Genomic DNA, 18,596 nt, shown 5'->3' on the forward strand with positions numbered 1-18,596 from the left:
AGATAAGTTTGGAAGAAGGTGTTCATCTTCCCCTGAAAGCCATACTCCCTATCTCCTTTGTTAAATGCAGAATTTCTCAAGGAATCATTCCTCCACCCCTTCTCAATAGCCATAAACTATCTGAGGAACACACTTGAGAAATATTCTTCTGGGGACGTGTTAATTCTTACTCGTATCTGGGAATGGACCCTCTACAACCACAGGTTGTCTCTTGGGTGGGTTTACAGTGCAGACACCCCTTAGTTATATGCTGGCAGCCTGACGCCAATAAGAAACAGGCAATTTTGAATGCTTTTGGTGGTGGTGGGCGGGGGGCGGGTGGAAAATGGAAAATGCATCAAGAGTAAAAGTTTTGCCTTCTTAAATGTGTTATTCTGGGTGATGGGTAAAGTAAGTTTCATTCTTGGACCCAAATAAGTTGTACTTCCCTTGAGGTGTGGAGGAGGGCAGGGGGGTGACCATGACATGTGCGGTAGCAGGCAGAGCAGGGAAAGAATTCCTCATTGTCCCAGAGACTTCTTGAAGAGAAGGAAGAGCCTAGGCGGGGAGAGCTTCCTGTCTGGGTGCCCCGCTGACTTCACCAGGATTCTGGTTCCCCGAGGTCACACACGGGATGTGTTTCTCCCTCTGTGCGTTTGTAGAGGAGGCTCGTATCATGAATGGATTCCGTGGCTGAGGTGTGACCAACTGTGCCGGCTCAGGAAAGCCCAGCATGGTTTTCCTGGGCCACTTCACCATGTGGAAATTCCACAGGGACTTTGGTGGCCTTTAGAAAGATCAAACGTGTCATGGTGGGGTTTGGCTCTCTTTTCACGGGATGGGTAAAATAATTGAGCTTTCTTTCTTTTTTTTTTTTTTAATTTTTTAATGTTTATTTTTGAGAGAGAGAGAGAGACAGACAGAGCACAAGCAGGGGAGGGGCAGAGAGAGAATGAGACACAAAATCTGAAGCAGGCTCCAGGCTCTGAGCTGTTAGCACAGAGCCTGATGCAGGGCTCGAACTCACAAGCTGTGAGATCGTGACCTGAGCCGAAGTCAGACGCTTAACTGACTGAGCCACCCAGGTGTTCCAAGGGTCTTGTTTTTGATAGCCAGGGCTCCTAATTTCATTCTCCCCACTGTGGAAGTCACTGTATACAGTGGTTAAGAATGTGGGTCCAGATTCTGACTGCCTTTTGCTTGGCTCTCTGAGCTTGGGCAAGTTAATGTAAGCTCTCCAAGTCTCCATGAAATGGGGATAACTAAGTACCCTGCTGATAGTGTTGCTGATGAGGATTAAATGAGATATAGTGTATACTGCCTGAGCAAGGAGCCCTGGTATGAAGCAAGTGCTCAATAAACAGTGAGCATAGAGGCTCCTGGGCGGGGAGGCTCCAGTGTGCACTGTGGTCAGGCTGGTTCCTTGCCTTCCAGGATGCAGTGCTCATCCTGCCACAGAAACCAACTCTTTCACCTGGCTGGGCACAGGCTGGGATCCCATAGGGCTCAAGGTGAGAGGGTACTGCCTCATGATGGGGAATTAGGAGGAAGCGTAGGTGTGGCCCAGAGAGCCTCTTGCACCCACATCCTCTTCTTGATGGGGGCCTTTTCTCTTCTTGAATCTCAATGGGTTTGTGACTCTCTCATAACCAGTAAAGTGCCACAGAAGGTGACGCTGTGTGGTGGAAAAAGCAATGCCACATCAGCATTATTCCTCCGGACATCCACTTTTGGGCCCCAAGTTACCATGTAAGAAGTTCTACCCTGAGGCTGCCATGTTGTGAGGAAGCCATGCCATGTGGAGAGGCCAAGCACAGACATGATGGTGGCAGTCCTGCTTTGAGCCTTCCTGGCTGGGGGACCAGACACACACATGCATAAGTAAGTCTCCAGATGATCCCAACCCCCAGACACAATGTCACTCCCAGCCTCAGAGACTTCCCAGCTGGGACTTGAGAAATCATGGAGCAGAGTCAAGTGACTCCTCTGTGCTCTTTCTGAATTCTTGACCTACTGTAGCTGTGAGCACAGTAAAATGGCTGCTACTTTATCCCCCCACGTTTGGTGGCTTGTGTCACGGCGTGGTAACTGGAACAGTGAATGTGGGTTGGGGGTGGCATGGCCACTGGAGCCTTCTAATTCTGTTTGGCAGGAGTTGGGGTGGGGCAATGAGGGGACTTCCCTAGCAGCTGCCCGTTGAATGGAGACCACCTGACTCTGGAGATGGAGTGGGCCAGACCCAGTGGTGCTGCTAGGTCTCAGCTCAGAGAGCCGGGGAACACCTGGATTTCATTAGCAGGCCTCCACGTCACTGAGCTACTTGCCCAGAGTAAAGGAGCAGAGTTGTTTTCCTGAGTCCCCCTCAGTTCAACCCAGACAATGGCTTCTTCTCTGGCAGTCCAGGGAAGACAGCTAAAATGAAGACAGCCATGGTCTCAACAGGGTGGGAGGCACCATTGCTGTGCACAGCCTGGCTGGGAGCATGTGCTGGTCATGTGGTGGCCTGTGGTCTGTGGAGAGCACCGTACTGCTCCTGGCTGCCTCTGGCCACCCTACACTGTGAATTCCCAGGGAGAAAAGTTTCAAAGGTTTTCCCAGCTGGGCACGACATGTTTGTTTTCCCAAATGCAGTTAGGTGACTCCCCTGAGTTTAACCTAAGTCACCCAGGCTGAGGACTCTCATCAGGCTCCTAGACCCTTGGGAGAAAGGATCCCTCGACTCATAGCCAGAGGAACCCGGCAACTATCCCTCATGCTAGCCCTGCCTTTGAGCCTTGAGTGAAAGCAGATCACCTCCCAGAGTCTTCAGGAGATAAGAAAGAGCCTTGGAACTTATAGATTGAACAGCAATTCTGTGATTCAACCCCGAGTAAGGGACTCGATGGAGAGCAAATTGATAATGCACAGTGTCAACATAGTAATGTGTGTAGGCCAGGCTGGGCACCCCGACAAGGCTGCTCCAGGGGTAGCTCAGCTGGGGACTGCTCTGTGATCAACCCTGTGCAGAGGATGCCAAGGAGCCACTCCACATCCAGGCTGCGAATCTCACGGGAGCATGTGGGCCCTGTTTAAGAAAATTAAGTTATAATTTTAAAAAATTGAGATAAAATTAGGGCACCTGCGTGGCTCAGTCGGTTGAATGTGTGACTCTTGATTTTGGCTCAGGTCACGATCCCAGGGTCGTGGGATCGAGCCTCACATCGGAGGCTCCCATGCTGGGCAGGGAACCTGCTTGGGATTCTCTCTTTCTCCCTCTGCCCCTCCTCTGCTTGCATGCACACTGGCACTGTCTCTGTCAAACTGAAACAAAATTGAGATAAAATTGACGTATAATATTGTATTGCTTTTAGGTGCACAACATAATCATTTGATATATGTATACAATGTAAAATGATGACTATAGTACGACCAGTTAACATCCATCACCATACATAGTTACACATTTTTTTTCTTGTGATGACAACTTTTAAGATTTACTCTCTTAGCAACTTTCAAACACACATTATAACAGTATCGTCAATTATAGTCACTATGCTGTACATTACATCCCTAGGACTTATTTATCTTGTAACTAGAAGTTTAGAAGTTTGTATCTTTTGACCACCTTTACTCATTTTGCCCACCCACACCTCTGACAGCCACCAGTCTGTTCTCCATATCGATGAGTTTGATTTTTTTTTTTTTTTGGTTCCACCTATAAGTGATATCATACAGTATTTGTCTTTGCCTTTTTTTTAAAGTTGTGTCTGATTTTTAAAAAATTTAAATCCAAGTTAGTTAACATATATTATAATAATGGTTTCAGAAGTACAATTTAGTGATTCATCACTTACCTATAATGCCTGGTGCTCATCATATGTGCCCTCCTTAATGCCTATCACCCACTTAGCCCATCCCCCACTCATGTCCCTGTCTATGTCTGACTTATTTCTCTTAGCATCACGTCCTCAAGGTCCATCCATGTTGTCACAAATGAAAGATTTCCTTGTTTTCTTTTTTTATGACTGAAAAATAGTCCATTGTAACTGTATACCAATTTTCTTTATTCATTCATCCTTTGATAGATACTTAAGTTGTTTTCATGTCTTAGATGTTGTAAGTAATGCTGCGAGGAACATGGGGTGCACGTATATTTTCAAGATAATATTTTCATTTTCTTCAGATAACTACTCACAAGGGATTGCTAGATCACAGGGTAGTTCTACTTTCAATTTTGAGGAGCCTTTATACTGTTTTCCACAGAGGCTGTGGCAATTTACATTCTCACCAACAGAGCATGAGGGTTCCCTTTCTCTACATTGTTTCTAACACTTGTTATTTCTGTTTTCTTTGTAATAGGTGTGCAGTGGTATCTCATTGTTCCTTTGACTTGCATTTGCTGGATAACTAGTGATATTAAACATCTTTTCATGTACCTCTTGGCCATTCTTATGTCCTCTTTGGAAAAATGTTTATTCGAATCTTCTGTTCATTTTTAATGGTACTATTTGTTGAAACATAAGCTCCTAACTTAGGAGTTTGGCCTGAATTTTGTATTTTCAGTTTTCTCAAGCATACATTATAATCCATCTGGATAAACTGTAATTATCAGTGACATTTTAGTAAACCCATGACAGATCATGGCACTTGGGAGCAAAATTCCAAGCTCATATTTTCATTTTATTGTTAGGAAAGAGGTCCAGATACTGATGCAGGTGATCAGAATAAAACGACATCCTTAACACTGGTTTCGCGTCATATTGACCCCACAGGTGGATAAGATGGCCAGTCTTTACAACATCCATGTGCGAACTGGCTGCTTCTGTAACACTGGGGCCTGCCAGAGGCACCTGGGGATAAGCAACGAGATGGTCAGGAAGCATCTTGAGGTTGGTAATGGTGGTCAGCAAGACCCAGGTGGCATCTTCAGCCACCCTGGAGGCTGGTCTCATGGCTGGGGTGAGGGCTGGTTCTGTGGGCTGGGCTCATTTCTCCGAGCCCACCCTGTGGATCTGCGAAGAAAAAGGGGTCAACAAAAAAAGAAAACATAGCACTGCTGTAGCATTCATATTTTGCTTTGAGGGCAAAAATTTAAAGGCAGAATATGGGTCTTAACAGGGGGCAAGCATACGCAAGAATGTGCTTCTATGTGCAGAGGGCCCTTACCTAGTTCAGTCCTACCAGAACATCTCCACACTAGAGTTAGCTCATCGCTGGGCAAGGGGACAAACTCTTCCAGGGGCCAGTCTGCATCTCCCAGAATCCTCTCATCCCTGCCTCTACTCCTGGCTGAGGTTTTTCACTTCAGGGTACAGCTAATATTTTGAACCATTTCATAAGAATAGTTCAAGTGGCAAAGATAAGAATTGTTCAAGTGACAAAGAACTCTTATTTAGTTTGGAGTAGTTTCTAACTTGAGTTTCTTTTGCTGTCATTAAATATTGTATATACTAGATCCCAACCAACCACGAACTGGATTTTATTTCAAAAAAGAGAGGAAGTCCCGGAATACAAACAAATGCAGTTCCAGATATAATATTTGATCCTGCAGAGTACTGTGGCCCCAGCTCTTGGGTGGCTGGCCTGGGTTCAGTACTGAGGGAGGTGGGTGGGCAGAGCAATGACCGACCCTGGGCAGCCCAGCTTGGAGAGGCTTGGAGACTTCTTGCCTTTTCTCTCCACCTCCCCAGTAGGAGCACCCAGCCTGCCTTTGGCTTTGGATAGGCCTCGTCTGGTCACTCCCAGAGGGAGCATGTCTGTCTGGCCTTGTTGTCAAGGGCAGCTATCAGGGACACGACCCTCCCTTTGGTTCTGAGGGAGGCTCCAGGGAGCAGCCAGAAGGTGTTTCTCCTGCCACAGCCCTGGGTAGACCAAGAAGCTGACCCATAGTGCTTCTGAAACTTTGGTCCATCTTTTTAGGGATCTGTGGGTTGGCATTGTGTGTGGTTCTGGGTAAATGCCTTCCCTGACGTATTTCTTTTAAACTTTATAATGATCCCTTGAGATTGGTATTGACCCCAATTTATACTTGAGCAAAGTGAGACTCTAGAAAGGGAGTCCTGGTGCTCAGGAAACCCTGCTTCAGGCACACAGCACATATTAGTGTTGGCCATTTTGTTTTCCTGGGTTAGTTTTCTTCTACAAAACCATTTCTGATTTATCCCTGAGGAATGAGTCACTCTGAATGACTTATTTCCCTTTTATTCTAGGCTGGTCACGTCTGTGGAGATGATGTGGACCTCATAGATGGGCATCCTACAGGATCTGTGAGGATTTCTTTTGGATATATGTCTACACTTGAGGATGCTCAGGCCTTTCTCAGGTTCATCATAGCAATGCAACTGCACCAGTGTGATGGCCAGCCTCTTCCTCAGACCACCCCTGGGGAGGTGGGATCCCTATCAGAGAGCGAGGCTCAGGACGCCGTGCCTGCCACTGTGGACAGATGTAGTTCCTCACCTTGGGAAGATGCTCCCACAGACTCTGGGGTTTCCAACGACTTGCCTACCACTGTGGCTGCAGTGGGTTTGCGCCCACCTCTGCCGATGGCCACCAGAACCCAGCAGACCCCTTCAGAGAAAGCAGCAGGAGTCCTGGATGGGGGCCTTGGGCCACGTGTCATCACCAACCTTTACCTCTACCCGATTAAATCCTGTGCTGCATTTGAGGTAAGGGTTTTAATGGCAGCACAGAGACTGCTTTTTTGTTTGTTTGTTTGTTTACTTTATGACATTGTTTTGATAAAGTGAAGAAAAAAGTACAGAAAGCAAAGCATGCAGAAAATCAAAATAATATTCAGCGTATGGTGACATATGAAGAGTAGTTCTCCTGCCTCTCTTGGTTTGGGCTGACTTTTGAACATGGCTCTGCTTAGGACTCCTGAGAGGCCCTGTTTCTGAATGGTGGATACCTAGTTACTCGGCATAATTATGGACGTAAGTTTCACTGAGTGTATGTGCTGGTTCCCTGCGGAAGCATTTTACCTGCTTTGTTTGGTTCCATCTTTGAAACAATAATATGTGGGGCGTCTGAGTGCCTCAGTCGCTGGAGCGTCTGACTTCGGCTCAGGTCATGATCTCACGGTTCGTAGGTTCGAGCCCCGTGCCAGGCTCTGTGCTGATGGCTCAGAGCCTGGAGCCTGCCTCAGATTCTGTGTGTGTGTGTGTGTGTGTGTGTGTGTGTGTGTGTCCCTCCTCTGTTCATGTTCTGTCTCTCTCTGAAAACAAATAAAATATTTTTTAAAAAGTGAAAAAAATAAAACAACAATTTGCAGTGCGTGGTAATGTCATCCCCATTTTATAGATATGGAGCCTGAGGGCTATTGAGGTTAGGTACTTTGCCTAGTAATCAATGATAGAGTAAAGATTTTAGCCCAGGTCTGCTGATTCCTTGGGTCAATGCTTTTATGTGACTTGTTCTGCTCAACCCTCCCTGTGGATATGAACTACATTATGTCTTGAGACTGACCAGTCAGTCCTGATACCCCCCTATGGCCAAACCGAGGCTATCTTCCTATAATCTGAGTGTGTCCCAAGTCCCAGGCAAAGGTCTCAGACTCCTGAGGCTCTGGGATAACAAGCTTGCTGGTTCCTAGTCAGAGATATCATGGTCATGGCTGTTTGTGGCCTGCCTTTCAGGGTGGCCCCATGGGAGCCTGTCCTCTAAGGAGACCATAAACAGGCAAGTTCACCTTCACTCTAATGGAGGAGGATGTGGAGTCCATGTTTCCCTTGTGTGTCAGCACTCTTATTTTCACGGACAGGTCATGTTCCATAGGACGGCCACAGAGGGGAGATACTCTGGGTGGGAATTAGTGTCCCATTTTACAGATGGGGACACTGATACTCAACAAGGTTTGCTAAAGGTCTTCTATCCATCTGCTCATTCAACAACTGCATACCAAGCACCTGCTACCTGCCAGGCCTTGGGCCAGCACCATTTTGATGAGCAAATGGAAATTGTTCTTCCCTCAGAGAGTGCAACATCTCAGAAGGGAAACAGACACAGGACCAAACACCACCTATGAATAGAATCACACTGGTGATAAGGGCCAACAAGGCAAGAAGTGGGGTGTATGAGAGAGTTCTGGTGGATGGATATCTTAGTCCATTCAGGCTGCTCTAGCAAAGTACCATCAACTGTGTGGCTTGTAAACAACAAATATTCATTTCTCATGGTTCTGGAGGCTGAAAATCTAAGATCTAGGTGCTGGCAGTTTTGATGTCCAATGGGGGCTCACCTCTCATTCATAGAGTTTTCTTTTCTTTTTCTTTTTTTTTTTTTAATGTTTATTTATCTTTGAGAGATAGAGAGACAGAGTACAAGTCGGGGAGAGGCAGAGAGAGAGAGACGGACACAGTATCTGAAGGAGGCTCCAGGCTTTCAGCTGTCAGCACAGAGGCCGATGCAAGGCTCGAACTCACAAACCGTGAGATCATGACCTGCACTGAATTCAGACACTTAACCGACTGAGCCATCCAGGCGCCCCTCATAGAGTTTTCTCACTGTGTCTTCATGTGGCAGAGCTCTCTGGGGCCTCTTTTATAAGACCTTTAATCACATGACAGCTCCACCCTCATGACCTCGTCACCTCCCAAGTCCTCCTAACCACCCATGTGATGGTATTATCTGAGGTTTCCTTATGATTTCTGTATTTTGGGCAGAAATTCTGTAAGAGTCATACTATGCTTTCTCAGTGCATCCCAGAAGGAGACATACTGTTGATTTGTTCCAATGCTGGTGACTTAACTTTTATCACTTGCTTAACATGGGGTCTGCCAGGTTTCTCTACTATTAAGTTTATTAATAAATAATTAACCAATGTTTGTGGAGGGATAGTTTGAGAGCATGTAAATACCCTATTCCTTGTCAAACTTTTATTCACTAGATTTAGCATCTATTGGTGGGCAACCTACATCAGTGCCTAAATCAGTCATTGGTATGATGACTGCAAAATGGTAATTTAAGAAATTCTATCATTCCTTCTAGATTTATCAGTAGGTATTCTATTATAGGATAGACCTTTCTTTCTTCCATATTTATTTCATCATTAATTCTTCTGTCTCTCTTTTTGTATCTGCATTAACTCATGTATTCTTATTTTGCTCAAAAAGTTACAACTCATCATTATCAGTACTTATTTTTTAATTTACTTTAAAAAATGTTTATTTATTTATTTTGAGAGAGAGAGAGAGAGAGAGCATGTGCACATGAGCAGGGGAGAGGCAGAGAGAGAGAGAATCCCAATCAGGCATCACATTCAGCACAGAGCCAGACACAGGACTCAATCATGTCCCGTGAGATCATGACCTGAGCTGAAATCAAGTGTTGGATGCCTGAGCCACCCAGGTGCTCATCAATATTTATTGTGATGCTTAAATTGCCACAGACTTGGCCACTAGCAGCTCCTTCAAGTCAGCTCCTGTGTCCTTTTGATATGTCCCCATCATTCTTCAAGCATTCCCTTACTTTCTGGTGCAACAATAGCTTCTAGACTCACTCTGTATTTCCCCTGCCTGAGAAATGGAGTTGACAATTTCATCAAGGCACTTCACTTCTTACATTAGATAATAAATGATGCTGAGAAACATATATTTGGTTGCTAGGTCTGATTCTTGCTTCTGGGATGTTATTACTCCCAAGCCCTCTCAGTGTACAGAGCTTAGAAATATTTGCTGCTGTGACAAATTATCGTAAACTTTTAACAGGACTTATCTGATGAGATTGGGCCCACCTGGATAATCCAGGAAGCTCTCCCCATCTCAGGGTCCTCAGCTTTAATCATGCCTGCAAGTCCCTTTTGCCTAATTCCAGGAATTAGGATGTGAACATGTTTGGGGGTACCATTATTCTGTCTACCACATATATGTATGTGTTAAGACTTTTGGAATACTCTGCATACTTGTGTGTACACACACATCTGTATCTATCTATCTCTCCGTCTATCATCTATGTCAGCTAACCATGCTCCTGATTTCCCACTAACACCTCCACTTTCACTCCAACACCACAGAGTTTATTCTATCTATCCCCCTTTCCATACTTGCAACCCCTGTGAGAAACCTGGCTTCCATATCTTCAACAGATGTTTATTTGCTCAACTCCACCTTATGTAACCAAACCCCACCTTACTGGGGTTCCCCTCTCCTTTAGCACGTGCACACTGGCTGAAAGCTTGGCTCAGATGAAGAGGAAGAAGAAAGGAAGAAGGGGGAAGCCAACACATTAAATTTTAAGATGACAAAATAAAGGATAGAAAATTATAGACCTACTTGAACAAATAGTTGTTAAGAACTGTGAAGAGTCTGAAGTTTACCCTCCTTGTAAACTAACAAGATAGCCTACCACAGTGTCCTCAATGCTGGCAAAAGGCATGAGACTCCTGGTTCAGAGATAAAGGGCTTTATTACTCACAGAACAGCAGGTAGCATGAGCTTCGTGTTCGGGTTCCTTCTCTGTGACCCCCAAGTCCCAACAGGGGATACAGAGGGGCCCAGGTGGATGCTGTGCACATGGCCGAGGAACCCCTCACTCAGGGAACCTGACTTGTTTTCATAATGGGATGCGAATAAACCTGCCTGGCTGTTGCTCTGGAGGAAGACATTATTATACTGGACTATGAGCAAACTTGTTCTCCTCCCCAGAGGTTATACAAACATCTTCAAAAAGGTAGTCTGGAACAAAAGGGAAATGAGCGTTTCTGCTTGTTACAGCAGACACACAGCAGAAACGAGAGACCATGGAGAATTGTCTCCAGTAATACATTGTCTTCTAAAAAGCGATTTGTAATTCAAAACATGTTTTCCTATAGAAATAATGATTTAATGATGGTTTCTGGGCTCACCCATAAAGGCTTAAATAGACCATAATATTGCTGAGCTCGGGTGTTGTACTAACAGAAGCAGCTACAGTTTATGGACAGAGTATTTGATACACAAGAAAAATTGATGGGAGAGGTAAAGAGATTAACATCTATCGATTATCTGATATATTTTAGCTGCTTTACATTTTATATTTAATTTTAGTTTTTAGCCAATACTATGAGAAATTAGAATGATGTCCATCTTGCCTATGACAAAGCCAAGACTCAGGAAGGTTTGGAAGTTGTTCAAAGTTAATAATGGTTGAGGTGGGATTTAAACCCAGGTCTCAGTCTCCAGAGTACCCCCACCCCCCATTACATGACATTTTCATTTCCTGTATTCTTCCTCCTTGAGTTCTGCACCCTCCCCCTGTGCCAGGCAGCTCTTCTCCTTTACTTTCTGTGGTGCCTTGGTCTTCCCTGATGTCCTCTACTGGAAGACCGACTCCCCAGAATGCTCCTTCATTAAAAATTGCTTCCCTTTCTTCATTACCTGCAAATGAAGTCTTCAGGTTCTTTTGGGTAGCTGAATCTAGTGCTCAGAGGAAAACAATTGCATGAAATTGATTCACAACTGGTTCAAGAATGATTGTCTCTTAACTATTTCACAAGCGTTTTTTTCTACCTTCGCCTGTGCTTCTCTTCAGTGGAGAGCTTGCTCCAGAAGAGCCCTCACTTATGGGGCTACTGTGCATGTGCTGTCACATGAGTGCTGTTAGCAACTAAGCTGTGGATAAAGCTACTATGAAGACCTGGTCATACTTCAATTAAATGTCGTGATTTTTCCCCTAATGCCCTTTTTCTGTTCCAGGATCTCATCCAGAATGTCATAGTATATTTAGCGGTCATGTCTCCTTAGGCTTGTATGGGCTGTACCAGTTTCTCAGACTTTCCTTATTCTTGATGACCTTGACAGTTTTGAGAAGTACTGGTCAGGTATTTTTTTAGCATGTCCCTCAGTTTGGGTTTGTCTGATGTCTTTCTCATGATTAGACAGGGGTTATGGGCTTTTTTTGGGGAGGAAGACCACAGAGGTAAAGTGTTATTCTCATCATATCATATATATCATATATCATATCATATCATATCATATCATATCATATCATATCATAACAAAACATATCATTAGTACATACTATCAACATGACATCACTATTGATGTGAACCCTCATCATCCAGGTTGAGATGATGTTTGCCAAGTTTGTTCACTGTAAAGTTTCTCCTCTACCCCCTTTCCATACTGAACTCTTTGGAAGCAAGTCAGTAAGTATAGCCCACATGTAAGGAGTGGGGAGTTAGGCTCCACCTTCTTGAGCAGGGAGCATCTACATCGATTCTTTGAGGTTCTTCTGTATAGGAGATTTAACTTTTCTTATTTACGTATTTGTGTATTTATTATTTATTCAAGCATTTATTTATTTTGGTATTGACTCATGAATATTTATTTTATATGTTGGGTTATAATCCAATACTACATCATTATTCTTATTTTTGCTCAAATTGTTTTGAGCAGTCTTGGCCAGAGGCATGCTTTCAGTTGACTCCTGCATCCCTTTGCCATACTCCCATCATTCTGCTTTTTGAATACTTCCTTACCTTTCTACCACCACCAGATTCTCCTGATCCAGTCCTAGAATCAACCATTTCTCCAAGGAATCCCAGTTCTTTTATATTGGAGAGTGGTATTAGATTGCAAGATCTATATAGGCAGTGGGTGTAATTTACATTTTAATTTTGTAGAAATATAAAGAATTCGGGAAAACTTATACACTTAAAGTGGATCAACTCAGTGACCACTCCAGTGTAGCCATAATTTGTGCAAGAAATATGTCTGCAGTATCAGGGTATGCCTGTACAGGAATTCACCACGGTGGAAGGATATACAGAAGGCAGGAGTGATGGAGGCTTATGGGAAGGGGAGCTTGGGGACTGGGTGGGGTGGAGACGTATTTTCCATGCACACTTTTGTTCTCTCTGAATGTTGCTCCATGCACACACATTATCCATGTAAAAGACAGCTTGATGGGAATGCAAGCTGGTGCAGCCACTTTGGAAAACAGTATGGAGATTCCTCAAAAAACTAAAAATAGAACTACCCTACGACCCAGCAATTGCACTACTAGGCATTTATCCACAGGATACAGGTGTGCTGTTTTGAAGGGACACATGCACCCCCATGTTTATAGCAGCACTATCAACAATAACCAAAGTATGGAAAGAGCCCAGATGGCCATCAATGGATGAATGAATAAAGAAAATGTGGTATATATATACAATGGAGGATTACTCGGCAATCAAAAGGAATGAATCTTGCCATTTGCAACTATGTGGATGGAACAAGAGGGTATTATGCTAAGCGAAATTAGAGAAAGACAAAAATCATATGACTTCACTCATATGAGGACTTTAAGACACAGAACAGATGAACACAAGGGAAGGGAAGCAAAAATAATATAAAAACAGGGAGGGGGACAAAACAGAAGAGACTCATAAATACGGAGAACAAACTGAGGGTTACTGGAGGGGTTGTGGGAGGGGGGATGAGCTAAATGGATAAGGGGCACTAAGGAATCTACTCCCGAAATCTTTGTTTCACTATATGCTAATTTGAATGTAAATTTTAAAAAATAAAAAAAAAAAAACAAGTTAAAAAAAAAAAGAGCTCGAAGAGGAGAAAGGTAAGAAGTGGATCTGGAGGGTGAATGGAAGGTATCTAACTCTCTCACGGTCTCTTTTGCATTGTCTGCTTTGCTTTACTTTCTTTTTTTCCTTCATTTCCTCCTCCAAGAGTATGTCCTGAATTCGTGAAGATTGTCTGTACTTGTGCAGCCACTGTGCAATAATGTGAAGACCATTTTTGAGGAGCCCTGCCCTAAAATACTTACCTTTTTCTTTAGGTGACCAAGTGGCCTATAGGAAGCCAAGGGCTGTTGTATGACCGGAGCTGGATGGTTGTGAATCACAATGGCGTTTGCCTGAGTCAGAAGCAGGAACCCCGGCTCTGCCTGATCCAGCCCTTCATTGACCTGCAGCAAAAGATCATGGTCATCAAAGCCAAAGGTGCGAAAACTGGGTTCGTCTTTACGAATTAACTGTCAAGAGTAGCTTTTCTTCTCCCATGAGAGAAAAATAATAGGTTTTCCTCTGCCAAATATTAAAATAATCCTGAAGGAAGTGAAATGATGTCTGAAAGACAACAAAATGTTTCTGCTCCTTGTGTTTAGAGAAATTTCTGGAGAGAGGTAAAGATCTAATGAATCACTCGAAAAATAAACAAATATAAAATTTGATTTGTCTTTTTACTTATATTCTCTTTATTTCTATCACCTGTCATGATATGTACTCAAACTTTAATTCTTCCTTGTTGATTTTTTGTTATGAACTGTCTAATATATATAAAAGCATAGATCAGCTCTGTGCAATGGAACTTTATTTGATGATGGAAATGTTCAGTATCTATTTAGTCCAGATTGGTAGCCATTAGTTACCTGTGGCTATTGAGCACATGAAATGTGGCTAGTGGGAAGTGTATGGTTCAGGAGTTTTTTGGTGTATTCACAATTGCCTCTTCTGAATGTTTCATATAAATGGGATTGTGTTGTATGTGACTGGCTTCTTTCACTTAGCATCATGTTTTTGAGGATCATCTATATTGTCAAATAATATTCCATTGCATGGATATACCATTAAAAAATCCATTTATTAGTTGAAGGATATTTAGATTGTTTCCACTTTTTGGCTATTCGAAATCATGCTGCTGTGAACATTTGTGTACAAGTTTTTGTGTGGACATGTTTTCAATTTTCCTGGGTCTGTACCCAAGGGTAGAATTGCTGGGTCATGTGGGAACTCTGTGTTCAGCATTTCCAAAGTGGCTGCATCACGATTTTATATACCCACCAGCAATGTATGGTGGTTTTAATTTCTCCACATCCTCAACACTTATTATTTTCTGTTGCTTTTGTTTTTTAATAGCCATCAGAATGGTATGTAGTGGTACGTATGTGGCTTTGATTTGCATTTCCTTAATGATTATCTTTTCATGTGTTTATAGGTCATTTGTATATCTTCTTCAGAAAAATATCTATTAAGATTCTTTGCTTGTTTATTTTTGAATTATTGAGTTGTAAGAGTCCTTTATATATTCTGTGTAGAAGTCCCTTTTCAGATCTATGATTTTCAAATATTTTTTCCCATTCTGTAGGTTGTCTTTATACCTTCTGGATGGCTCTTTTACTTTTTTTTAATTTTATTTTTAATCTTTTAAAATTTACATCCAAATTGGTTAGCATATAGTGAAACAATGATTTCAGGAGTAGATTCCTTACCCATTTAGCCCATCCCCCCTCCCACAACCCCTCCTGTAACCCTCTGTTTGTTCTCCATATTTATGAGTCTCTTCTGTTTTGTCCCCCTCCCTGTTTTTATATTATTTTTGCTTCCCTTCCCTTGTGTTCATCTGTTCTGTGTCTTAAAGTCCTCATATGAGTGAAGTCATGTGATTTTTGTCTTTCTCTGACTAATTTCACTTAGCATAATGCCCTCTAGTTCCATCCACGTAGTTGCAAATGGCAAGGTTCATTCTTTTTGATTGCTGAGTAATCCTCCATTGTATATTTTTCTTTATCCATTTATCCATTGATGGCCATTTGGGCTCTTTCCATACTTTGGTTATTGTTGATAGTGCTGCTATAAACATGGGGGTGCATGTGTCCCTTCGAAACAGCACACCTGTATCCCGTGGATAAATGCCTAATGGTGCAATTGCTGGGTCGTAGAGTAGTTCTATTTTTAGTTTTTTGAGGAACCTCCATACTGTTTTCCAGAGTGGCTGCCCCAGCTTGCATTGCCACCAACAATGCAAAACAGATCCTCTTTCTCTGCATCCTCACCAACATCTGTTGTTGCCTGAGTTGTTAATGTTAGCCATTCTGACAGGTGTGAGGTGGTATATCAGTGTGGTTTTGATTTGTATTTCCCTGATGATGAGTGATGTTGAGCATTTTTTCATGTGTCGGTTGGCCATCTGGATGTCTTCTTTGGAGAAGTGTCTATTCATGTCTTTTGCCCATTTCTTCACTGGATTATTTGTTTTTTGGGTGTTGAGTTTTGTAAGTTCTTTATAGATTTTGGATACTAACCCTTTATCTGATATGTCGTTTGCAAATATCTTTTCCCATTCTGTGGGTTGCCTTTTAGTTTTGCTGATTATTTCCTTTGCTGTGCAGAAGCTTTTTATTTTGATGAGGTCCCAGTAGTTCATTTTTGCTTTTGTTTCCCTTGCCTCTGGAGACGTGTTGGGTAAGAAGTTGCTGCAGCCAAGATCACAGAGGTTTTTGCCTGCTTTCTCCTCGAGGATTTTGATGGCTTCCTGTCTTACATTGAGGTCTTTCATCCATTTTGAGTTTATTTTTGTGTGTGGTGTAAGAAAGTGGTCCAGGTTCATTCTTCTGCATGTCGCCGTCTGGTTTTCCCAGCACCACTTGCTGAAGAGACTGTATTCCACTGGATATTCTTTCCTGCTTTGTCAAAGATTAGTTGGCCATATGTTTGTGGGTCCATTTCTGGGTTCTCTATTCTGTTCCATTGATCTGAGTGTCTGTTCTTGTGCCAGTACCATACTGTCTTGATGATTACAGCTTTGTAGTATAGCTTGAAGTCTGGGATTGTGATGCCTCCTGCTTTGGTTTTCTTTTTCAAGATTGCTTTGGCTATTCAAAGTCTTTCCTGGTTCCATACAAATGTTAGGATTATTTGTTATAGCTCTGTGAAGAATGCTGGTGTTATTTTGATAGGGATTGCATTGAATGTGTAGTTTGCTTTGGGTAGTATCAACATTTTAACAATATATGTTCTTCCTATCTAGGAGCATGGAATCTTTTTCCCTTTTTTTGTGTCTTCTTCAATTTCTTTCATAAGCTTTCTATAGTGTTCAGTGTATACATTTTTCACCTCTTTGGTTAGATTTATTCCTAGGTATTTTATGTTTTTTGGTGCAACTGTAAATGGGATTGATTCCTTGATTTCTTTCTGTTGCTTCATTGTTGGTGTATAGGAATGCAACCGATTTCTGTGCATTGATTTTATATCCTGCAACTTTGCTGAATTCATGAATCAATTCTAGCAGTTTTTTTGGTGGAATCTTTTGGGTTTTCCATATAGAGTATCATGTCATCTGCGAAGAGTGGAAGTTTGACCTCCTCCTGGCCGATTTGGATGCCTTTTAGCTCTTTTACTCTTAATTTGCTTATATCACTATATTTAAAGTGAGTTTCCTGTATCCAGCATACAATTGGCTTGTGCTTTTTTAGCCACTTTGACAATCTCTGTATATTTATTGGTGTGTCCTGTTGGGATTTTTATTGCAAAATCACATATTTTGCAGTCATATATTTGTAATCATATTTTGATTGTAGTATAATATATTAATTTCAAAAGAACTTACATCATATAATATCCAGTCTTTTATTTACAGTGTTTCTCTCCATTTAAGACTTTTTTAATTACTCCAAAATTTAATAATATTTTCCAGAAACTTTTATACTTTTTTTGCTATGTAATAGTTTATTGGAATATTTTTAATACTATCTTTTTTCTATTAAATATTTTAATGGCTATCAATGCATATAGAAACACTATTGATTTTTGTATGTTAATGTTTTACCCAGTACTTTTTCTGAATTCTTATTAGTTTTATTAGTTGGTCTGAAGATTTTCTTGCATATTCTGTGTAAATAGGTATACTGTCTTCTAATAATTGTAGTATCATATCTTTCTAATTTTTATTTATCTTCTTTCTTTTTCTTACCTTATTGCTTTGGCTAGGCCTTCTTATATAATGGTGGAGCAGTGATGGAAGATATCCTTCTTTATTACTGATTTGAATAGAATGCCTTCAAAGTTTCAAAAATAAGAATGATGCTTACTGTAGGTTTTTGGTAGATTTGCTTTACCAGGCTAAAGTAGTTCCTTTCTTATTTAGCCAAATGATGACTAGTAGTCAATTCTTATTGAATGCTTTTTCTGCATCTGTTGGTCATCATATTTTTTTTCCCTACAGTCTATCAGTGTGATGTCTTACACTAGTAGATTGTCTAGTAGTAAATTATCCTTGGACTCTTGGGGGGAAAAACACTACTTGACAATGATCTTTTGATACATTGATGGATTTGGTTTGCTAATATTTTGTTTAGTATTTTTTTTCTGCCTATTTATTAGTGAGATTGATACATCATCTTCTCTTACTGTGCTTTTCTTATTTAAGTTTAGGTACCCAGGATATTAACTTACAAAAATAATTGAATAGATTGCTTCTCTTCCTTTCTATTCTCTGAAGCATAAAAATATATATCATGACTAAGTAGGGTTTGTCCCAGAATGTAAAGAATGGGAGAAAGAAAGAAAACAAATACCCAATATCTTCCACTCCAAATCAGCAGCACTTTGTGAGGTGGTGTTGTGCCCCCTCCCACCATGTATCAGATACTCTGCTCACTTTCAGGGGACTCCTGCATTGCGGGTGGAGTAAGGACATCCTCTGGCAATGCATGACAGGACAAACTAAATAATAAATAGTAAAACAAGACATTTTAATGGTTTCATGTGTGTGATTTGTCACTCTCAAAGATTTTAGGCATCCAGAGGTCAGGCTTTTTTATTTCTCAGTATCTCTGATCTGAGCATAGGGCTTAGTACATAATGAACTCATTTGCCATGAGCTTTGTTGGGGGCCCTTGAGTTCAATTCATGGATGGCTTCCAGACTTTGTGGTCTTAAC

The 18,596-nt window shown here is 41.9% G+C and overlaps 1 protein-coding gene across 1 annotated transcript in view; it reads left to right on the top strand.

Moving 5' to 3' along the window:
- The window catches only part of MOCOS (molybdenum cofactor sulfurase), a 55,887-nt gene that overhangs the window by 17,066 nt on the left and 20,225 nt on the right, over positions 1–18,596 (top strand). Inside the window, exons 7-9 of the mRNA XM_043558621.1 lie at positions 4,731–4,847; positions 6,168–6,626; positions 13,717–13,879. Coding sequence (XP_043414556.1) covers positions 4,731–4,847; positions 6,168–6,626; positions 13,717–13,879 — 739 coding nt within the window. The remainder of the gene's footprint in view (positions 1–4,730; positions 4,848–6,167; positions 6,627–13,716; positions 13,880–18,596) is intronic.

Source organism: Prionailurus bengalensis, chromosome D3 (genome assembly GCF_016509475.1).
Source record: "Prionailurus bengalensis isolate Pbe53 chromosome D3, Fcat_Pben_1.1_paternal_pri, whole genome shotgun sequence".
Taxonomy (NCBI): Eukaryota; Metazoa; Chordata; class Mammalia; order Carnivora; family Felidae; genus Prionailurus; species Prionailurus bengalensis.